The sequence below is a fragment of the Dryobates pubescens genome, chromosome 11 (genome assembly GCF_014839835.1).
Source record: "Dryobates pubescens isolate bDryPub1 chromosome 11, bDryPub1.pri, whole genome shotgun sequence".
NCBI lineage: Eukaryota > Metazoa > Chordata > Aves > Piciformes > Picidae > Dryobates > Dryobates pubescens.
In genome coordinates this window covers 3,974,632-3,998,975 of record NC_071622.1, presented here as the reverse complement: position 1 = coordinate 3,998,975, position 24,344 = coordinate 3,974,632, and the positions used below count along the sequence as shown (strand labels likewise).

The 24,344-nt window shown below is 39.9% G+C and overlaps 1 protein-coding gene across 8 annotated transcripts in view; it reads left to right on the top strand.

Annotated features, from left to right (window-relative positions):
- ELAVL4 (ELAV like RNA binding protein 4) overlaps nucleotides 1–17,167 on the top strand; it is an 80,835-nt gene extending 63,668 nt beyond the window's left edge. For all 8 annotated transcript variants that reach the window (XM_054165377.1, XM_054165374.1, XM_009909013.2 and 5 more), the window contains 4 exons: nucleotides 10,078–10,231; nucleotides 10,617–10,842; nucleotides 12,451–12,489; nucleotides 16,766–17,167. In XM_054165377.1, the coding sequence (XP_054021352.1) occupies nucleotides 10,078–10,231; nucleotides 10,617–10,842; nucleotides 12,451–12,489; nucleotides 16,766–17,093 (747 nt within the window). In that variant the 3' untranslated portion in view covers nucleotides 17,094–17,167. The remainder of the gene's footprint in view (nucleotides 1–10,077; nucleotides 10,232–10,616; nucleotides 10,843–12,450; nucleotides 12,490–16,765) is intronic.
- The last annotated feature ends 7,177 nt before the right edge of the window (nucleotides 17,168–24,344 follow it).

The window sequence follows — 24,344 nt, the reverse complement described above, 5'->3', positions numbered from 1 at the left end:
TTCCTTGGAACAATGGGAGGAAGGCAGATGATGAAATCTCTCTCTGAAATTACTATCCTTAAAGGGGGGGGGGAAAGTTCTTGGAGGCATTGCAGTGAGGCGTAAATGTAGACTAAAACAGCCATGGTGATGGTTTTGTCCATAAACAGAGATGAAGTACATGGTGATGTATTCATAAGCTGCACTTTTTGTTGTTTTAATGGGAAGTACCTTGACGTGGAGGTTTTAGCGACATGTCATTATCAAGTGTGAAAGTTTCTCTCAAGTTGGAATACATCATTCTCAAAAGCAACAAACATTATCATTGATTTCCACATCCTTAATTTGATATATTCTTTCAAAAGCTAGAGGGATTAAAGATCCTGCTGGAGTCTCTTACTTCATTGTTGTAATAGACCATTAGTTATTCAACAGCCTTCTTTAGTGGTCTCACAAGGAATGCAAGTTTCTACACTGTCACCTTTTTGCTGCCTGGCTGATAAAGCTTTTTTGAAACAGCTTATGGAAGATTTCCACATCCTGAATCCTGACAAATACTATAGTTTAAGGATTGTGAATCAAAAAATTGAAGGAGAACAGCCAGATTCCAGTTTACCTGATGCTGCTTTGATCGTATTTGAATCCTGGTCTCTGATTTGTACCTTTTTCTTTCCTTTCTTCTGTGCTGAATTCGTATTTCAAAGCCAAAAATGTTAATTTAAAAATAGGGGTTTTTTTACTTCTGAAGACACTTGTACAAATAATATCAGTGGTCTTCGTATCTTGCAAGAAAGATACTGTGTGATCAATACTTCAGTTGTACTTACCCTTTCTCACTAAAGGTTTTGGTTTGGACAAAGTTGTATTCCCTAAAGCAAAAATATTGTGCCTTCATGTGTGTCTCTAAGGATTGTTTCAATCAAGTTGTTTTCCTGACCACCTTGATTAGTGAAGAGCCAAAGTCCTAAGATAAGGATTATGAAAGTGGTGGAGTAGCTGCGTGGATTACAGAAAGGCGGCTCTTTCCAAATGTCCCTTAGACCAACCAGATTTCATCCCATAGATATGTAGGGGGCCATATATCAAAATGCTCTCAGCATGGTTTTGTAGAGTTACATATTCCTCCAAGGTTTTTATATTTAAGGCAAAGCAGCAAAATCTTCTGTCTTATCTGCTGCTGCAGGTGGAAGTACATGCTTGGACTCAGCAGTTTCCACTTACAGTGAAAAGTTGAGCAGTAAGTTGCTCCCCAAATTGCCTTTAAAGGCACATTATAAGGAGAAATGTATTCTGCAAGTAACCTATTTATAAAATAAACTTCAAACTCAGTAGAACTTAAAAAAGACTAGATCAGTTTGTAACGCAGCAGTCTTACATTTTTGAGCATTATTCAGTGTTAGCAAAGGTGTTGCATTTCTTAAGCACCTGTGTTATTTTGCCTGCATTTCTTTGATTTATAAGAACCAGACCAATGTTAATGTTTTCATAGTATTCCAAGGTTATAGGAAACATCTAACAGGTTTTTAGGTCTCTGAAAACTTTGTCCCATTCCTATTATTTTGCATTTCTCTCACATACTCTACATAATAAGTTCATTTTGTAAGATATACATTAACAATAACTTCCCATGCTAAAACATCATTGTAGATAGCTTTTTTCTTTCATAATCTAGTGTAAACTTTATGAATACAAGTGATTTTATTTGGTTTGGGTTTTTCTTGCTCGTAGTCTTTTGTAGAACGCATGACACTTTGTGGAGCTCAAGAGCTGTAAAAAATTAATACACCAAGAGATTTACCTAACCTACCTGCATGATTTCTTTACTGACTGGGGAAATGTGTGGGCTGCTTTTTTTAAAACAAAATTTGGTTTAGTTAAGTGTTAGTACAGTTGCCAGAAAGAAACCCAAGGGAGCCTTCTATTCAAACAGTGAAGTTTTGGACACACAGGCATCTAATTGTCAGTTTCCAACCCAATTTTTAATTGCAGAATCGCCTCACCTTACCTTGTCCCCTTGTTTGGTGTTGTATATTATTTTGCTCTTAGAAATCTTAAATTAGATCTGCTTTCCTGGTTCTGTGTGATGTGAATGGAGGTTTCCCAACATTCATGCTGAGTGGTGAATCATGTTTTTAGTGCTCCCGGCAGCGCCTGTGTTGCCGGAGATGTCCCTAGTTTGCAAAGGGCTGCAAAGTGATGAGCAGCCCAACTCGGTGCTGCTGTAGTCTCCTAGCTTGCCTGTTGCCCCCATGTGCCCCCTTCCAGCATTCCACTGTGATTCATCATAAAGTTGAAGTATTTTGATTCTTGGAATTACTGTATTTAATGATCAGAGCTGATTAATGTAGATGCCCTTTATATTTATTAAAAATGCCCTTTTGGTACATTTGAAAAAATGAATCTGTGTCAAATCATACAGAAGAGGATTTGGTGGCACATAATTTTGTAGACCAAAACAGATTTAAATAATACAATAGCATTTACTTTTTCTTGAGGAATGTAGTTGGGCTTTATGCCCCAGAGTGAACCTATAATTTTTTCCTTGATGAAAAGGCTGCACCTTGATCTCTGTTCATGTATGCTGAGTAGCTGTAGCCCTGCAGTTAGTATTTCTCTGGCTGCCTTTTGTTTAGAAGTTGCTTGTGTGGAAAGCTGAAATGAATAATCTGTGAAAGCCTTTTTACAGGGGCAGACTACTTCTGCTTCCCAAGGTCACCTTGGTCCTGCTGGCTGTGTCCCATCTCCTTGCCCCAGTCATGGGCTCTGCTGTCCCTTGCACACAGGCTGGCTTTGGGAGATCATATTTTCAGTTGTTCTTTGACTCCACAAGGCTTAATTCCTTTTAAAAAAAATATGTTGTGTGCATGTGTCCCTAGACTCTGTCCTTTTCACTTCTGCAACATTTTTGGGGCAGCTTAATGTTCTTTCTCTCCTGATGCCTTGCAACGCAGCCGTGCAGTCATGGGAGGAACTGGTTTTACAGCAGGATCAGCAAAACAGCCGGGCACAGTCTGCTCTCAGATGTGCAGACTAAAATAACTGCAGAAATGTTCTTTTTATTATTTCATTGTTACAATAAATAATCCCTTCTCACTGTGGCAACTAAAATATTTATGTGCGTTTTATTTAAGTCAATGATGCCCTTTCAAGTCCAAGTGGAGAGGTGACTATTTACAGAATATTTGTTTGGGGAGAGCAGTGAAGGAAGTGTTATGTGTTTGGTAATAGGTGATGCACGTTATGTTCCTCCTCAGCTGATCATAGTGCATATTTTATTTACGCCATTTCGTAGCAGCAGCAGCATCTTGTGAGGGAGAAGGGCTTCACTTTATTTTTACAGCTTGAGCTTGACATAATTCTACAAAACAGCTTAGAATGAGGGGAAGATGCAGTGTGTGTTGAAATAAATATATATTCCAGAAATTGAACCTATTTTTAGAAAATAAATTTGCCCATCCATAAAAGCATATGAAAGGTCACTGCTGCTGTTGAAGATTGCCTAGCAATTCAGTTGCATCAAATATTGGAAGGAAAATAAGATGTGTGCTGCATGAGGTACAGATTGTTTAAACTGTACAGGTTGTTTTTTCCCCTGGAAAAAGGACAGTGTCTGAAAGGATGTGAAGGAAGTGTTTAGCAATTTGCATATGGATTTAGGTGACCTGACTTAATGTTGGGGGATGCTGAAACATGGGCAGATCAGAGTTTTGAAAGGAAGCTTGAAATCTCAAACAGAGCCAATGACCCCCTGGAGCGCAGTCATCTTGTCCTCCTCTTTCCTTTCCTCTGTTGCCTGAGAATAGGTGGGCTTGTTTCTTCCCTCACAGGAGCAGATATCACACTGTGATGCTATTGGAGCAAAGGGAGAAGTCTCCAGTGAGAAGAGAAGGAATCTGAGTTCTCTGAGCCCTTGACGCCTTCTAGTTTTTACATCTGTCACGCGTACAAAATGATAGAATACCGAACAGATGAACATTTCTCTGTGGTCAGAGGCTTTCTCTAATATTCAATTAAGTGAATAAATAACATACAATTTTGTTACTGCTATATTAACACTTCCTATTTTTAGTTAAAAATACGTATCTTCTTTACTCTCTTGTTCTTTGATCAATAGGATGCAATTGTCCTAAATACAGAGAATAAGGCTATGAGGGAAAACCTCTTTCCTCAAAGATCTTGCTATTTATCTTTTCTCTGGCATTATTTGAAATGGCATATTCCTACAAAATTCAGGCTCTAAATCTGCCCATGTTAATTCTTGTAGTTGTCTGCAAAACTACAAACTATCCTGTCACTGTAGGGTAACCAAATAATAGCAGCCTCAGACTTCTCTGTCCTACAAAGTCATTTGTCAAAAAGATTGCCTTCCAGTTGTGCTCAGCAGCAAAGGAGGTGTGGGAAGCGCAGGGGAGGTGGAAGGCTGCAGCAACAAGCAATGGGGAAGAGAGCTATATCCCATCCTAAACTGCTTGGGATGTGGTGGGAGAGTTAAATCCAACAATTTGAGTTGCAGCCAGGGAGTACTGGCTTGCTGATAGTTGTGGTAGCAGAGCACTGGTGTTGGTGCCCTTGGCATGAAATTCTGCCAAAGACCCTGCATTTTCTCTACTCCTGTCTTCCCATAGCCTTCTCAGGGGCTACTGGCCACTGAGCAGCAGGCCACTGTTTACAGCTGCTTCTCCCAGTGAGGACATAGGATATTGTGGAAGGCCAGCTGGTAGAATGAGGATATACAGAGATTGGAGATGCTTGGATTTGTAAGTGAGCTGGAGAAGGTGAAATACAGTGAGGAAGGCCCAGAGGGTCCTTTAGGTGTTCTGTGGAGGAGAGAAGATGGAAGGTCTAGGAAGGGTGGAAGATCTGGTATGAGCCAAACTTGCTGGGCAGTGGCAAAGAGGGATTTGCATTTTTAAGATTCCCCTGAAGGTAATTGTACTGTGCCCCCCATGTGCACAGGGACATGATGTGTGCTGCACCCTGCACACTCTGCTGGCTTATCACGCGCCTTCAGACACAGTCCGGCTCTGTTTCCCCCTGAGCTCCAGCAGAGCTTTGAAGAGGACAGAGGTGCAAAAGAGCATGTACTGCTTTCCTTCTCTGAAAACTCGGATTGCAGGCACTTTCAAGCTGCAGATTTGGAGTGTAGTTCTACAATTTAAGTTTTAATTGCGTGTTCTGTTGTGGATAGTCATAAGAGAGGTCATCTGTTGTGACTGCTGCAGCCTTGGGACAAAGCCTTGGACAGGAAATTTTAAAGATGCCATGGGGCTGGAAGGCCCCAGATATGTTCACTTTGGTTTTGCTCTTTAGGAGCTTCTGTCTGTGTAACCTTTTGGACTTTGTAGTGCTTGTTAACACATCCTACTTTGTCCTCTGTGCTTCTAGTGATTCTGTGGCTTGAAAGGCTGTGCGATGTTGTTTGAAGGTTCAAATTTGGCTCTGCATCTTTAGCAAGCACCAGAGTCTTTACCTGTTAGTTTGTGCACCACCTTGTAGCAGAGATTTTAACTGCTCCAGTTTCACTATTGCAATTAGTTCTTTTAGTCTTGCTTTGATATTGCCAGAGTGCTTCTAGGTTATTATCTGTGGATGTCTTTCCTGAATTGATGGAGTAGACCATTGTACCTTACCTGCAGTCATAATTAATCCCAGTAAAATAGCATTGAAGTGCTCAACAATAATGTGCATTTTCACTGCTCTCCATCCCCCAGCCACAGCTTGGAGAAGAGAAAGGACAAAGCAATACAAGCAGCAGATGTGAGAATATTCCAGATTCTGGTCTTTAGCCTCTGGAGCAGACAGCTTTTGTGTGTGCCTGTTCTGACAGGCACGTAGCTTTCACAGGAGGAATTCTCCAGTCTGTGTTGTTACACAAAATAAGGATATATAGACAAGGGCTTGTAACTGGCTGTGGGGAAAGGTCTCTTCTGGCTGTAGCCTGTTTCTTGGTATTGAGCAGATTTTCTTCTAGTTCGGTATGTCCTTAAAACAAGCGAGGTTGTGCTTCTTTGCACGTGTTAGTTTTGGGTGGTCTTATTAAAGCACTTCCAGTACATAGCAGTGGAGTAAGAGGCAGAAAGTGAGGGAAGGATTGTTCGTGTTTTATTCATTTGGACCCTGGGCTGAAAAAGTCAAATGACTCACCCCAGAAGTCGTACAAGAAATCCTGTATCTGTGTCATGCAGAGAGACAAAGTGATGTCTTTCAGAATTATGGTCACAAAGAAGTTTATTTTCAAGTGTTATACAAACTTTTTCGAAAGGTCCCCAGGAAATCTTTTATCACCAGTTGCACCTTAGCTGCTTGTGGCTGGGGAGATGCTTCAGGGATTGCAGGTACCATCGGGATAGGTGGTTTGGTGGTGGCTTCTGGATGCTTGTGCTGCTCTGCAGCACTCTGATTAAAGGCTACTTAGCAACTAGCTTCTCATATTTCCCAGCTGAGTAACACTGGCCACAGAGCAAGACCTGTGTCTTCTTGGTCAAGTTTTAGTTTTTGAAACATGTAAGCTGCTAGGTTGCTTGTCTGCGGATGCTTTGACCAGGGCACAGTGCCTCTGTCACAAGGTTTTAGGGAAGGAAAAGGCCATTCCTCTTTGGAGTAGACGGGAGCTGAATTCTAGGAGGAGGCTTCTAGAAATGGACTTCATGTTTGAGAAGTCCAGGATTAGTAGATGAGCTGAAGGCATCCCTTAAGATGAGCAGCAGTGAGGTGGTTAAGTGTCAATATTTAAATGGTTGCTGTCCAGCGCCTTGCCTCTGTAAGACAAATGGGATGCGTTCATGCCTCTGGGTGCCTTTGGGCTCTGGCTTGGAAAGACCAGACTGCTTCAATTTATGTTCTGAGGAGTCTTGAGGTTAGAAATTTTTCAGAAAGTTTTCTACATGGGAAAATGGGTAAGAAATCAATAGGGAGGATAATTAGTTTAACTAGGAGGTATTTTCTGTGCTCTTGAACGAAAATATACATTCTCATGGAAGGCAGGGAATGCTGGACCTCATGACTCTGCAGCAGAGTTTGGAGACAGTGGTGCAGACATATGAGATGGCTGAAGAGAAGCCCTTATGCAGGCTAGTGTTCAATGTCATGGTAAATACCGTAGGGAATGTGTTTTCACATTAGTACCTATCCATCTATTTATAGGAACTAACATTGGAGGCCAGCAAGCTATAAAACCAATTGCACAATATTTTATTCTCTTCCTTGCAAATCTGACCAAAGAACTCCCAAATGATCTTTCGCAGTGAAGTGTAACACCATCGTTCGACCTTCAGCCGCCACGGAAGTGGACAAACGTTTTAATGCCGGGAAGAGCCTGGATCAAACAGCCGTTTGGTGTGCTCCAGCTCATTTGAGTTTTTTTGTGCTGCTTAGTGTTTCCATGTACATTTTTTCTTTCAATTCACCTTTTCATTATTTAAAAATAAAAAATCCTTATAGTGAATACAAAGAATTAGTGCAGCATCCTCACGCTTTGCAGTTTTCGGTGACAAAATGGGAGCTGCTTTTTGACTCTCATTTTAACTTTGACTGCACAACGAACTTCTGGTCTGGTGGTCAGGGTAGATGATTTCTTCCTTTGATAGCTAATGCATGGGAAGACATCCAATCCTCAGTACTAACTGAATAATAGCTTGAAAGCAGGATGGCACAGTCTAACCAATTGATTTGTCATTGGCTGACCTGAGAGGGAAGATGAAAAAGATTCAAAAGCAGATAAATAATTGACGTTACTAGCCTTGAGTCCGTTCAGCTCGCAACCTTTTCTCCTTGATATTAAAGGATGGCTGAGTTGCTTTTGGCAGCTTCTTTCTTTGGCCCAGGCTCCCCTGCAACCTGAATGTTTGATTGCAGGAGGAAATAAAAATTGGACCCTAGCGACGACTGGTGTTTACAGGAGCGGTGGGGAGATGGATTTGTGTGCGTGTGCAGTCTCCTTTCACTGCCTGTCTGCATGGCCCACAAGTGCAGAGCACTTCCTGTATGTGGAAGCATATAATACAGAATGTCAGGCACTGGCTGCTTTGGGAAGTCGTGGGTTTTTTGCATATCCCAGTATTTTTCATCTTCCCTGTAATGTGGCATTTGGTTAATGAATGTGCCATAGTGAGAAAACCCAAAGGAAACCCCTGGCTGTTTTCCCAGGAACTTTATTAATTTTGCAGCTCTCAGTTTTGAGGAATAGGTAAGGTCCCTGCCCCTACTCCAGAGAGGCCCTTAAGTGTTTTTTAAACTGTTACTCCTAAAGTGATTTAAACTGTAGGTGTCTAAACCCTTACAGTACCTTTTCAAGGTAAAGCATTTGCAGAGTGTGGAGAGGGTCTGTTTTTTCTGAATTGTCTAGCACAGGGTTGGAACTGAGGAGCCATTGACATGAGACTACCAAACTAAGTGCAGTCAAAACCTGTGACTTTCAGCATCGTATCTGTAGGTGAAAGCCCAGCGTAATCACACCAGCTTTCCCCAGGTGCCTGGCTTGATCCGAGTTACATAAATGCCAAGCGATGCCCTGCATGTTCTGATCCTGGAGCATCAGAGGGGTGTTTGGGACCAGTGACTAAGTGACTTAAGCACTGCACCCCATCAGGAGGTCATGGGTTGTGAGGTCCTAAATCACTGAGGCACAAAATGGTTTCCACCCTGATATCCTTCTCTTTCTCCGGATCTTGGCACTTGAAGGTTTATCTGCTCCCGGCATCTGTTGAGCCTTTGTGCTGTGCCTGAGCTTGCCTCAGTTGATGCAAATGTTTTATCGAACTTCTCTTTCACATTTCTTTCCCTAATTTTTTTTCCACCTCCTCTCTGTAAATGCTAGTTTTAAAAGGTTATGTACAAACGTGTAAGTTGTAAAGAAGTTGCCAAAAACCTTAAAATCAAGAATCTTTAAAATTTGTCCGCTATTATGCAGAGAAGATTGGGGAAGCAAATATTAGTCATTAACATCACTTTCTATGTTGAGTCAACATCTATTTTTAGGTGTGGAGCACATAAAGAGAACTCTTTGACACATGAAGCACATAAAGGCATCCATTTGACATCATTTGTGTTTGGGCTAAGGCTCAGGAAGAGAAGACAATTACTGAATGTGTTGCGTTCATGATGTGATCCCCCACCCCCATTTCCTTCCAAGACACATTTTACAACATAATGCAGGAATGGACTGATCTGTTTATATTTAAATAAATCAAGATGAAGTGCAAGATACTCAGGTTTGGATGCAGTGCTATTTCAGATGTGCTGCAGAGTAATTCTTCATGATCCGCGCTGAATACTTGCCATTAGGATTTATCCAAGAAGTATTTTTATTACATTAAATGTGTGTATTCTAAATGTATGTATTATTTTTGAAGTGCAGAAGGCTTTTTATGTATGTATTATAATTGCGAATATGATTCATAGGTAGAAGAGCGGTTAAGGGAGTCTTGATTTAATAATTTTCCAACAGCATGCATGCAGTGCCTCTGCCAGATCTCCTTGTTTGCTTGGCCATAATATTTTATGGTCTAGTTATGGGCTTAGAGTGCAAGGGAACTTCTTGTGATAAATTGCAGATACGACAATGAGTGTCAGTATACAGTTCCCTGAGCAGATGTTCATTTAGTCTAATTTTACCAGTACTTCACTGTTCATCCAGAACAGATCTTGCCAGCTCAGGATGAAAACACAAAGAGATAGCACAAAAGATCACTCTGCAAATAACCTGATCTGTTTCAGACACTTGGAAGGGGTGGGGGGAAGAAAAATAGGCTGGAACTTCAGTGTGCTAAGTGTGTGCTGAGGTTATTACATGTTGGATACAGTAAGTCATCCATACACCCACAACCCATAGGGGTAAACCTACAGAGCCGTACGTAGGAAGTTGCATGTTCATCTACCTATGAACAGTGTTTATTTTATGACTGCACTTAAAGAACCCTTGTGTCTATCTTTAAGATCTCCCTAGCATTGTTCTTCCAGCCTTTCCTGGCTTTGTTGGTTTTGCAGAGCAGGTAGTGTCTGAACTCTATGGCTATTGCTTGTGAAAGAACAGAGTAACCTGTTTAAAACACAGAGTGGCTCTAGATTGCTAATCTGCCTTTCCTTTTCTTCAATCCATAGGTGTCATATGCCCGTCCAAGCTCAGCATCTATCAGAGATGCAAACTTGTATGTCAGCGGCCTTCCGAAAACAATGACCCAGAAAGAATTGGAGCAGTTATTCTCACAATACGGGCGCATCATCACCTCACGGATTCTGGTTGATCAAGTCACAGGTTAAAAGAAAAACCTTTTCTTGATACCTGCATGTTTTTCTGGAAATGACTAAATTGTAAATTCTTTGCTGGTAGTTGGGTTTTAAGACAGTGATGACTACTGTAAAATGAGCTGCCTGGTTCTTTATAAGACTAAGAGTTTATTGCATCTTTAAGGAGGGATCTGAAAATGCAGGATGTGGTTTACTTAATCTGTGTATTAAATAAGGTAGGGACTGATTTTTGGAGAATGCAGATGGATGGGGAAGAGGGTTTTTTGTTTTATAGGGCTTTATTCAATTTGCAATCCACATGCTCTGTGAAATCAAACCCAACAGTCTGTTTGCTCATTACGTACTGAGGCTCTTCCTACGAATATTCATCTGTTTGTGTTTTTACTTCCCAGGGGTTTCTCGAGGTGTGGGATTTATCCGTTTTGATAAGAGAATAGAGGCAGAAGAAGCCATAAAGGGACTAAATGGCCAGAAGCCTAGTGGTGCTACAGAACCAATTACTGTGAAGTTTGCCAATAACCCCAGCCAGAAAACAAGCCAGGCACTCCTTTCACAGCTGTATCAGTCTCCCAACAGACGCTACCCTGGACCACTTCACCACCAGGCTCAGAGATTCAGGTAATTACCTGGAAAAGAAATGAAGTTCCACCAGCGACGACAGTGTGGGGCAGGTGCTGCACAGGAAAATATGCTTTAGTTGCGTAGGCTGACCTGATTTTCTTTGTAAAATTAAATATTCTTTCCTGGAGAATGAGGAGGAAAATCTGCTGACAGCAGTAGTCATGTTGTATTTACCTAAACAGCTGAAGTACTGTACAATCAGATCTTATGAAGGCTCACAGAAAAAGGGAGGACAGAATAGAGTTACTCTGATAATCAGATGAGCAGTGACTATCCTGTTCTTTCTCTTTTTTTTGGTAATGCTTTTATTTTCTGCCATATTATTACAGTTTTGATGCAGCTTAGACTTTGATGTTAATGACAGTGGATTGGTAGCAGGAAAAAAGCTGAGTCTGTTCAGTCAGCAGCAGTATCATTAAATTTATTAGCCTGATATCTGCTCTTAGTATAAAGAGACTTTGTATTAGTCTTTCAGACTTTTATTAGTCTTCAGTCTTGTATTAGACCTTGTATTAGTCTTCAGATACTTTTGAGAATGTTTTACCCTTTACATTCGGAATTCAGTGTCTCTATCTAATACATCAGCAATACCTCATGTTTCCGTTTAATTTTCAGGCAACCTAGCATTCAAAACCTGTCTTCAAAAAAAGACAACTGATATATTCACATAACTGAATTCCATACTGGCTGTAGAGAATTATTCAAAATTAGCTTAAGTTTTTCCAGTGATGAAATGTGCTAATCCACTTAAAAAGCCAGTCCTCGGATACATTAAATTTACACTTGTTTTTGTCTTCAGCACAGCTGTGTCCGCTGAGGTTATCTCTAAATCATTCCATGGACAGAAGGATTTTATTGTACTCCCATGGAAAGCAGATGATTATGTTCTGCACATTCAGTAGCCATTTAGATGGACATAGCACAAAGGATTAATGCTAAATATATGTAATAGGAGAATGTGGGAGGTTTAAAGTGTTTAGAATCAAGCACTGAAATTTGCGGTTTGATTTAATTTTGAACTGGAAGATTTCTGTCTTCAAGTTAATTTGTAAATAAGGGGAACAGTTGGATTATTGTAGGTTAAAGCATTAGGAATCGAGAATTGAAATTTGCAGCTTGATTTAATTTTGAACTGAAAGATTTCTATCTCCAAGTAAACTAATTAAGGTAAACACTTGGATTATTATAGGTTAAAGCATTCGGTATCAAGAATTGAAATTTGTAGTTTGATTTAATTTTGAACTGAAAGATTTCTATCTCCAAGTTAACTGTAAATAAGGTGAACAGTTGAATAATTTGGAAAAACTTTTTGTACTAAAGTTGTCTAAAAAAAGCAAAAGCAGATTTAAAAAAAAAATAAATCCTGAAAAAGGAGGCTTTCTGTGAGGCTGTAGGCAAGACTAAAACGGCTTTGAAGGCTGTGGTGGAAATTTAAGCACAACTTCAGACTTAACAAAGCAGGCTGGGAGTTGTTAGGCTCCTTAGATGTGTGGGAAACTTGTTGAACGTTTCTTCTTTGAAAATGGAACGCTATTAATAATAGTTCCATTGAGCAATCTTGCCATCTGTGAGACATTAACCCAAAGACCCTCCTTCTCTTTTCAGGCTGGACAATTTGCTTAATATGGCCTATGGCGTAAAGAGGTAATTAGAATTCCACAGATTGCCAGATGTCCGTGTTGGCACAGATTGGTGCTACAATTTTTTTTTTTTTATTTAATTTAATTCACTAACTTTAATTTTTTTTTTTCTTTAATTCCTTCTTTTCTTCCACCAGCATGTCAAATTCTTTTTAAGTTCGGACTTCAGTTGGTTTTGTTACTTTAAAGGCCACACATGCAGATTCTGTGGGTTTTTTACTCTTTTTCCCAGCTTCTTGTTTTGTTTTGTGTTTTTGGGTTTTTTTATTTATTTACAGGTGGGCTTCTCAAATGGTTTAGGTGCAACAGCTACAAGCACTCAAGTGCAGCCACCCTGTGAAATGACACTTTTTTCAGAATCAGAACTATTAAATCACATTTTTAACTAATCTGCAATCTGATCATGGAAAATTTAGCAGCCGGAGAATTATGCTGCTGTTGTCTGAATCTCAGTGTTAAAACCCTTCTCCTACATTTGGTTTCTCAAGTTTTGCCTAAATATAGCTGTGTGCACCTTAATCAGCCCTGAGTTTCTTTTGTTGCAGGTTTAATACTTTGAAATTTTCTCGATGCTTGGTACTTCTTTGTTTAAAATAGCTCTGTGTGTTCGTGTATGTGCACGTGTGTGTGATAGAGCTCAGCTGATTTGTAAACATTTATGCTGTTTCATGAGTGTGTTCAGTGTTTGGTCTGATAGCTAAAACGAGTTGACATGTTGTTAGTGTTTCTTCTAATGGCACACATCAACAAAAGCAAAACCTGACAGCAAAATAAAGGTGTAGTCTTATTCCTGATGTTCAGCCACCTCTCTCATTTAAGATGAGAAAGTACTACTTAAGCTTCTGAAATGCTCTGCTCACCACACTTGAATATTGTTTGAGCTTTTCTTTAAAGCCCACCCTGTAAAATGGTATGGTAAGTATCTTAACACTAGTGAGTAGTGGACAGTAGCGTGGGTTTTCACTACTGCTTTTAGCTATCATAAATCACCAACCTTAAGACTGCTTACAGAAGCAAGTCAAAACAGACAGCGTGTCTTCCCAGAAGCACTGCTTCTGGTGTTCATTAGTACACTGTTACAGCTGCAACATCCTTAGTGGTGATGGTGATACGAGGGGTCAGAACTTAACACTTGATTCTATCACATACTGCTTTTCTTGTGTTCTCCTTTCATGTTTGATACATTGCCCAAGCTCTGGCAAAACTCTCAGCCACAAGTATCTTCCAAGTACAGGTCAGTGTCAGATGGATGGGTTATTGTGGGGGTTTTCTCTAGTTTTTTGCTGCTGCTTCCCCAGATTTGCAGTAGCATGTGATCCAAGATAAACAGGGCTTAGTCAGAATTAGTGAAGGTTTGAATTCTGATGTCTTCTGGTCTGCAGAGGGAAAGGGTGACTTACCTGCCTTTAAGTTACATATCTGCTTTCTTAGTAGTCAGTCTGAAGTATTAGCCTCAAATCATGACAGTGCTTAAGTTGCTTTGTAGGCAGCTAAAATTAGTTTGCATCTCCTCCCAGCAAATCTCGCACTAGGAAACCCTCCATTTACAAGTGTCAAAAATACCACATTGAGACATTTCTGTCACGTAGTGTTGCTGAGTTTAGGGGTTGGTTCCTTCCCTGTATGTGGTGCTGATGAAGAACAAAATGTGCTGACGTGGAACAAAGGTTTTATTGACGCTAGTTTCAGATCACTTGCTACTAGCAAAGCTACTTATGCAATAGGTTCTTGCATTTGTGTCAATGCACTTGCACTAGTTTCATGTGTGTTCTTGGATTTACAGCAGCTCCTGTGCTCATGGTACATAAATAGTTTAAAGCTCCCTAGTTCCTAAAGGCTTCCAGAGAAAGGCTGCTCTCTAGTGAACTGTGAAGCTTTAACCCTTTGCAGCAGTACAGCAGTCAGTAAAAAATGCAGAGCTTTGTAATGTGCTGTGACACACAGCTCTGCGTTGCACAGATCTTACAATAACATCACTTACGGGGTAGTGTGTACGTTAGTGTTGTGCTCCAGGTTAAATTTAAACATTGCAGGAAAAGAGCATTTGCTGGCTTATGTATGTTACTAGCACAGTTGGCAGTTGAGAGGAATGGGTTTGAAGTCCCATCTTCCAAATTTTGAAATAAATGGAAGCTGTTGGGTTGAACAAGCTCTGGGGCCCAGGCTCCTGATTTACAATTCCACATATGAGGGAAGGAGCAGTGTAAACTGGCCTCATCCAGCCCTGCTCCCAGCAGCTGGGGAAATACTGGAATCTTAGAGGCATACTGAACTATTGTAATAATGTTACTAGTTTCAATATGTGGGAGAGACACTGAAAGATGTTGCAGAAGTTAAGATGAGTTGGAAAATTGCCACCTATTTTTAATCAACTGTCTGCCAAGCTGTACGTAGGTAGGTCTGAGGATCCAACGCTGTGAGCATTCAAACCCTTCATTTACAGCATAGCTGCACTCCAGTGATGCCTCTAAGTTTAAGATACATATTGCAAGTGTCTTTTCCACTTCAATATACAACCTGAGTGCTGTCAGGAGCCAACAGAATGGTGATTAGCCGTCAAGGGTCTAGTTTCTGTTACAGTTATTTAATCTACACTGCAGGATATTGTTGAGATTGCTGAATCTGTGTAAAAATATTACCAGTGTAAAAGGAGTTTAGGAGAACACAAGAGCTCATCCAACCCATCCACTCCCTCAGTTGTCACTCAGAAAAACCTGAGGAATTATTTTTCAGTTGTGATATTAAACATCATATTGAAGGTACATGTGAAACTGGATTTTTATGAAGAGGTTTCCTCTGTGCAGTTATGTTAAAACCTATCCCGAAGTGTAGCTTCAGAAAGCATGTCACTTTTTTTTCCCAAACTGATGAAAGGAAAATTATGTTGATCCTGAGGGCTGATAGTGCTTAACATCCTCATTAATAACCTGAGTCACGGGCTGCAATGCGCCCTCCTTGCATTAACGGGTGACACTACATTGGTGAGGGAGCAGGGGCTGTTGCCCTAGCTGCCACTGGGGAGACCTTGACATGCTGGAGGAGCATGGTGAAACTCAGCAAAGGCAGATGTAGAGTTGAGCCCCTGCCTGCTGTCTTCAACAACCTACAAGGGGCATTTGAAGAAAGATGAAGCCAGGCTCTTCTTGGAGGTCAGCTCCAAAAGGACAACAGTAACAGTTACGGCTTGTAGCACGGGAAGTTTAACTGAGTGTAGGGGAAAATCATTCACTGGAGCAAGGGCTTCTGTCCTTGGACACTTTCAGAACTTTCTGCAAGGCCAGGAGCAGCAGATCTAATTTGAGAAGTTAGCCTCAGTTTGAGCAGCAGGTTGATCAGATGATCTCTATAGATCCTGCCCAGCCTATATTCTATGGTGATTCTGTGTTCATAAACAGCTACGAGGCTTTAGCTTCCCAGTTCAGATGTTCAAGTTAAAAAACAGGTCCCAAAAGACAAATGTGGGGGGGGTTGGGGGGGGGGGGTGTGAAGTTAGGGTGCTCTATCCGATTTCTAAGAGCTTGTCTTTCTACCTTGACTATCTGAAGACCCTAAGAGCCTGTCATGGGCATGACATCTCAGTATCAAGATATTAGTTGATATGCTTATTTATTGTAGTTATGCACTGTTTTGTTTACTCTACAATTGCTGCAAAAATCTTCTTTAATATGTGGCCAGCTTTAGGACTTCTTTATTAACTGGGTTTTTTCCCCAGTGTATGTTAATTAAGGACTGTGTCAGGAGATGTCTCTCTAAATCAAACAGTATTTTTAGTTAAAGATGCTACTGTTACATCTGAATCCTGACAGTGGCATTTCATATTAATCTTTAAAATAAGTCTTGAAGCTTGTTTGGGTTTTCTCATGGCAAACTAGTAATAGGTAAAGCATCAGATCTCCATTGCCCTGAAACTATTATTTTAGTGATGGGAATAAGTGGCAAATTCCTACAGGCCTTTTTAAATGAACTTGTGTTTATAGCAGCACGTACAGGCCCTCTTTGACTTGCATTGTCCTTAAGCATTTCTTCTCTTAGATCTTTGTAGACTTCTGGTTAGGGCTTATCCATGAAAGGAGATGTGTTTATGCCTGAATTTGATCTGGTTTAGTGTAGCTCCCCTTCATTTCGGTAGGCTCTAGAGACCAAGGGTGGCTTTGTAGTCAACTTCCAGGCGTAGGATCAAGAAGCTTCACTGACATCGGCTTATTTATTTCAAAGTCTTGGTTCCATGTAGCTTATGCCAAGAGATATATTTAGAATAGACCCCTCTTTTTACTTGGTAGGTTTTCTCCGATCACAATTGATGGTATGACGAGCCTTGTCGGAATGAACATCCCTGGTCACACCGGGACGGGATGGTGCATCTTCGTCTACAACTTGTCTCCTGACTCAGACGAGAGCGTGCTGTGGCAGTTGTTTGGTCCCTTCGGAGCGGTCAATAACGTCAAGGTGATCCGTGATTTCAACACCAACAAGTGCAAGGGATTTGGCTTTGTCACCATGACCAACTACGACGAAGCCGCCATGGCGATTGCCAGCCTTAATGGATACCGTTTAGGAGACAGAGTATTGCAAGTTTCCTTTAAAACCAATAAAACCCACAAATCCTGAATTTCATATCCTTACTTACTAAAATATATATATATAAATATATATACGAACAAAAAAAGAAATACAAACAAAAAAAAAACAAAAAAAACTCTTCAAGGCTTATATTCAACCATGGACTTTATAAGCCAGTGTTGCCTAAGTATTAAAACATTGGATATCCTGTGAGGAACAGGAAAGGATTTTATAATGCTTAGAAAAAAAAAAGAAAAAAGAAAAAAAAAGAACAAAAAAAAAAACAAAAACAAAAACAAACCTTTGATGCATTGAATGTTCTTTCATAGCTGTCGTTGTTGAATATAATATACATAGATAACAATGTGCAGGGATTTTTACCCGGCCAGCTAGTTTTACTACCTTCCTTGAAGGTGGGTCTTTTTAAGATGACCATTCACTCATTTGAAAATAAAAAAAATAAAAAAATAATAATAAAACAAAAAAAAAAATTTTTACAAGCTAATGGGATTAAAAGCGAGAGAAAAACAAAAAAGATTTTGGTTTGGTTTTTCTTTTTCTTTTGGATTTTCCTTTTTTTTTTCCTTTCTTTTTCTTTTTTTTGTTTGTTTGGGTTGTTTTTTTTCCAAAACATTGAATTAGATTGGTAAACCCCCCAGGTAAATTTCAAGAGGAACAGAAAGGAGAAGAAGAAGCAAAAAAAAAAAAAAAAAGGAAAAAAAAAATTTGCAAAAAGAACATAATTTTGCAAATTTTTTTTTTAAATTTTTTTTTTTTGGGATTTTTTCCTTTTTTCTTTTGTATCATGTGAACTAAACAGTCTTCTGTTAGGGAATGGGGTTACAGGGGGATACCTGATGACATAACAATTTAAATAACATTAACAATGTTGCCAAAGAGGTGGTCTCTTTGCTGAAAATGGGTTTCAAGAAAAATCTATTTTTATAAAATATAAAGAATTTTTACAAGAGAATCTGGATTTGAGAAAAAAAAAAAAATATTTTGACTGGCTAATTTAGGGGAAATTGACAACTTTGTCATGTTCATACTGCACTGGTAACTTTTTAGAGATCAAGATGTGTGTTTTAAACTGGATTAGTAGATTGTTTTTTGAAGGATGGGCTACAAACAGATGATCTTCGTATCTTTTCATAGCATGTAATAAAAATATTAAATACAGTACGGGAGAGTGTTCTTCCCAGGCACGCAGTTACCCACAGTCAAAACCCAAAAGCAAGGAGATGAGTTGCAAGACGGTTTTTCTTTAAGTCATCAGTATGGGATATCAGCAGAACAAAAGTTGAAAAAGTTGATTTGGTTTTGGTTTTGGTTTTGTTTGATCAAAAACTTCCTTGGTTTGAGCGGTAGGTGCTACAAAATTATTTACATATCTTAGTATCATAGTTAAATGTAATGTGTTTAGAAAAAAAGAAAAAAAAAAAAAGATACATTTGCTTTAAAATTTGTTAAGAATTTTCAAATTCACTTTATAGCCCAAGCTAATATAATTGGGCTGTGTTGGCACATTTGGAACACTGTTTATGTTGCTTGAAACACTTATTTATTTAATTGCCGATGTGATGCATATGGCCAAAATCAAATATAGCTAGTTTGGCTAGTCTACTTATTTGTTTACTTAAACTATGGGAAGAAGCATATTATTGTGTCATTTTGTTGTGTGTGTATGTGTATATATAATATAAATATATATATATATAAAGTTATTTTTTCTTTTGGTTAATTTATTATAAGTTGTAACACTTTGCTAGTTTTGTTTGTATATGTCTTAAAATGTTTTCTTATGATACTTAAGTGACAGAGGTATCAAGGTAACTTGTGTAGAAATATTGTTTGATATATTGTCATGTTTGTTGTGAATATTTTTTCTTACTGCACAGTAGAAAAGAAAACAACTGGGTCTTTATTTTAATGTAATTCAGATTGGGGAAAACAGAGCTAAGGGAACAAAATGACTGAGGGGGTGCTCTCCCATGTCCAGTGCACTGATCATTTTAGTATGTTTGTGCTTTGTATGGTTATATATTTAAAACAAAAAAGGGTCATGCTCTTCCCTGAGTACTAGAAACAGTTACTCGCTATGCATAATCTAGTTGATAGTTAAATTTGCTATTGCTTTTCTTGTCTTGTTATATAAAATCTTTTCAATACAAGTTTAGTCTTAATGGTAATAAAACGTTATGGTTATTTATAACTTGTGCTTATTTTGTGCATTTTTTCCATGCTATACCCACTAACTGCATGTAGACTAAGTATTGTTTTTTCACACTGAAGAGGCAAACTTTTGTAGTAGACAAATAACTAAAGCAAAAGGCTGCATCATAATTTTATCAGTTTTTTACTTTAACAATGTTAGATTTTAGTTTAAAGGAACACTCATTCAATGTTCAGGGAAACCTTTATACATCATCTGCTATGAATGAGCGCAGTTTGCTGGGAAAGTTTTGATGCATTTGCTAAGCATTAGTGGGGAAGGCATGTCAGAATCTTTTCTCTACGATGTGTTTTACTATCTGAATAATAATAATTTAAAAAATCTTTCTTAGGACCAGGCAGTTGTATACTTTAGTTATAATGAATGACTTCATGTTAACCTTGCTAGTTTAGATCATTTCTGAGGGAAAGTATTGTAAATGTTTTTTTCATAACCTTGTTGTGTTTGAATTATTTGTACTTTAATTGTCCAGACAATAAATGAAAGTGTGTAGAATGGCTATGGACTTTCCACCTTTTTAACCGTGTTCAGATGTTTTAGTAATCCCAGCCACACCTCAAATGAGGCAGATGTTAGTCTGGTTTCAGAAGCAAGGCCTTCAAGAGAAGCGTACTAGCCAAACCAGACTGAGCATATTCATTACCTATCTGTCTGTCTTTCTGAAGGGTAGAAAGAATTGGCTGTTTAATTTCAGATGTTGAACACCAAAAACCAACTGTAACTGTAACTTTATTTGAATGTGGAAGATACTGAAGGATTTCTACTATATACAGTATTTTTACACAACGAAAAGATTAACTCAGTCAATATCGACACTTAACAAAAGCAGCGAGCAAATTTCAGCATTAATAGTTTTTAAACCATCTATTTAGTTGGACTTTTCTATGAATATGCTATGAATGTCATGCAATATCGAAGTGTACATATCTGCTGTACAACAGTATATATGGTCACATTCCAAACTGATTCTTTTCACCATGTGTTATAAACTAGAGCTGATGCTACTTTCAGTTGACTTGTTTGAATCCCATTAAGAGAAATATTCACTTCATGTTTATGTTCTGTAACATTCACTAATTGAGAATATGTACCTTGTAAAACTGCAGCATTGAATTTCATTACTGAGATTAGGAGAACTATATCAGGGCTGTATGGACTGTGTGGTTCTTCAGCTCCTTCACCTATTAATAAACTCGTGTTTTTGTGAGATTAAGTTACCATGTTGGTTATAATAATTTCAGGCCGCAGAATGAGTTTGTTCTTAAAGGTACAGCTTGCTTAATTCATCCTCAAGCCCACCGTGACCATGCCATAGTAAAATGTTTAAGTTAATTTGCTCTGTTCAAAGACTTGACTCTGAACAAGGTCATCCTTCCATCTATCTATATGTATATACACACACTTCTGATGATATATACATACACTTCACAGCCAGCCCATTTTAAGAAAATAAACCAACTACACTTTGCATTGAGGAAAGAACTGTAGTAGGCAGTTTATTTCATGTTATCTATGTTGCAGCAGTTGTGAGGTTCTTCAGCTAATTTTTCTCCTGTCCTTTCTTCTGTATCCCTTACGCTGTCAGAACGGTAGTGAGATGAGAATCACCATGCAGCCTAGACTTTTGAGATAGAAATGTAACTATGCATACTGGTGTTTTGCTGTTGACTGCAGAGAGGCCAGTTTTGATCCAGATCATTTCTCCTCTTCCACTTAAAGTTTGGCTGCTGCTCTTTTCCATCTCATTCATGTGAGGTACCTATTTCTCCATTCTGTACAGCTCACGTGAGTGAGCTTACAGTGAGCTGTGTGAGAGCTCATTAAATTTGCAACGCAAGAAAGGACTCTGTCAGGGTAAAATTCAGTCCCCTTTTGAGATAGCACAAATATACGCTGGCTCAAAGTGGTCACAGATGGGCCCCTCATTCCCTGCGCTGATCCTATGTGAGTGTTTTTAGAAAGTCTTAACTGAACCACAATTTCTGCCCAGCTGGGATCAGAACCAAATTTCACTAACAGTCATTCAAAGTAATCAAGTTTTATATTTCTTCCCTGAAAGGGTAATCACTCTTTCTGCAATTAGCAAGACTGCTGCATAAATGGAAAATCACCTGGGGGAGGGTGTTTCAAGTGCATTCACTTCCTCTTCCACTTCAGCCTACCTTGGGCACAGTAATGGGCTCGGAGGGAAGGGAGAGGGGAGCATACAGTGCAAGTGAGGGCTGTCACGTGCAAGAGAGCAGTGAGCTACTCTTGGCTTGCTGTAGGAAGTCTGCTTAACCTGGTGGCACTGAGTTCGTAGCAATCAAAGTGCAAATACTCTGGTGCTGGTAGTAGTGTCTATTGGGATGGTTGGGCATTGGGCTGGGGCCCTGCATGCACTGTACCTAGCAGAGGCTGCTCCCTGGGTACTTGAATAAGCTTCAGCAGCTTCTGGGCAGACCCAGAAGGTTTTCTAGGGAACCCTTTTCTCCATCACCAGGGGCCAGAGAGAGGCAAGACTGTTAACTTACACATCTCATGTACAGCCACAGAAGAGGTAAAGCCAGGTCAGAGTGTGGTGACAGAAAAGATTTGCTCCCTGCCTTGGAGATCTTACAGACTGAGCTCACTGCACCGAGGTAATTCATTGTGCATACAGAGCAAAATGAAAGGAGATCAAATCCAGCATCACTTTATGAAAGCTCTGACATCTCACACTAATCCAGCATCTCTCTTCTAAAAATATCTGACTTCTTAAACCCAGAAGATGTGATGGAGCCAATCCAGCTGAGCTTCAGTAACTGGTGAAGAGGCAAATCACTTGGAGACAAACAGGAACTTGTGCAGGAAGGAGATAAATTCAACAGCCACACACAGAGATGCAGGCACATATCTGAGTGGAGTGCTACTCCTGGGCATTGCTGCCTGGCCTCATGCTGAGGCTATCACTGCCATCCCAGTGCATTGAGGTGGTACCTTCAGCAACCTGGAGAACATGTAAACTGCTGTGACAAGCGCTACTGAGGCTTTTCCCAGAAACACGGAATGCCACCCTGCTATGCTCAAAAAATTCAAATGAGCATTAGAGGTACCAGGGGGATCAGCAGAATGGAAACTTACTCTGCAGAAAAAAAGAGTCATGGAGCTTAAACTGGTGGTGTGCCCATAAACCCAAATGCAGTGTTTCAAAAAGGCTGTTCCCTGTAAATTTACCAGAGGTGAGCATTAGGGCTGTAGGAAGGAAACCAACCAAAAACATGGGGCATGTAAAGGCAAACTAGTTTGACTCACCCACACCTGAAGCCAAGAAATTGGACTGGTTCTCCCTCACTATCAGGTTAGCAAATTTCTGAACTAGAAAAAACTGGGAAGGTGGGGGCATAGATGCACATAATTAGAGAGCTGCTTTTCAAACAAGGTTTGAAGTTTTTCTCTACCACCCCGCTAAGGTATCACTGGTACTTTTAAACATTAGTCCACCCTATTTTAAAGGGCTTAAAAGACTTCATCTTGAATGTCATTCACATTTTAAATGTTATGGGGTTGCAAGTTATTTCTTGTGCAGTACCAAAAATAAAATCCTATAATCTCTATCCTATCCATTCCACAATAAACCTCAGTACTCAGCTCAAATTGGTGCTGTTTGGAGGGACTACTGCTGCTTACTCCGAAGCAAACACAACCCAAGGCTGTTTCATATTTTCCCCTCCAGGTACAAAACAAACTTGTGTTACATGTAGGATTGGCCTGCTACCAAGTCTAGAAGTGCCCAGCATTGCACACTGCTTTGGGATGAAGGTGAGACCTTTGTCACCAAAACATGTCCCCAAGCACTTCAGTCACCAGCCCTGTGGTTCCCCACACTAGCCCACATCCCCACCACAAGTGGCAGCCCCCACAGCCAGCCCCACTTGTCTGATATGGTAAGGTCAACATCCTCACCATGGGAGCTACACCAACACGTAGCCAGCCTCGGTGCTGCGGGGTGATCCCACCCTACCCAGCTTTGCAGCAGAAGGACAAGAAGAACTGTTTGTTGATAATCCCTGTGGCACAGGAGAAGCACACAGGGGACTCTCTATTAGGTCATAGTCCTACCCAGCCCATGTGACATACAGGACTATGGCAATGAGCCATTACTTCAAATAAGGAACAAAGTTTCTTCAATTTCATTTTCAATTAACCTGACCCTGTCTCACAGTAGCCTTCACTCAGGCAGGAGGAGCAGGCAAGTAATTCAGGCATTCTTTTATCCATCCTGACCACTGGCTTAATACCACAACCCTTGTGTCTCTGGGTTCCCCCTGCTTCCAAGGACACCAATGTGGACCCTGTCCTAGGTGAAACCCTATTTTCTGTGCCACTGGAGGCTGTCAGAGTGGTCGGTGACCTGGAGCTGGTGACTCTGGAGGTGCCCACCTCCTGCTGGAATTCTCCCCTCTTCTCCAAGACCCAGCCTGAGTGACACAAGACTCAATCAAATTAGGCAGAAAGAAAAATTAAACTCTCCTAAACTTTGCAAGCAAACATCAGCAATGCCATTGAAAGATTGCTTAAAAGATAAATCCATGCCAAGGAGAACTCACAAAAGCAAAAGAAGCTTAATGCAGAGGCCCTGTCTGCTGTGTATCACTGAGTATGGCCAAACTGTCCCAGCAACATTCTTCATGGCAGCATCTGGGGAACCTGACAGTGAGGCTCAAAATACTTAATTTCATTTAAGTGACTTTTAAACACACAAGATCATTAACTCCTCAGTTTGCATGTCAGGACTGACTGAAGCTGCCACGATCCATTTGCTTTAAAGCAGCAGCACTTAGACTTTTCTTGCCTTACACTCTGTTGGAACAGCACAGGTCCTGACACAATTCTATGCAAGAATTAGCATTTTACGAACAATACAATTCTGATTTTTTTTTTTTTTAATCAGCACATGAGACAATTAATTTTGTAGAATAAGGAATCTGTTGCAAATATACAGCAGTACACCCACACATCACCATCTGCTGTGGAGAATTAAATGTACAACTCACAAATGAAATCCTGCAAAGTTGGTGCAAAAAGGTCCTTGCTTGAATTTAAAC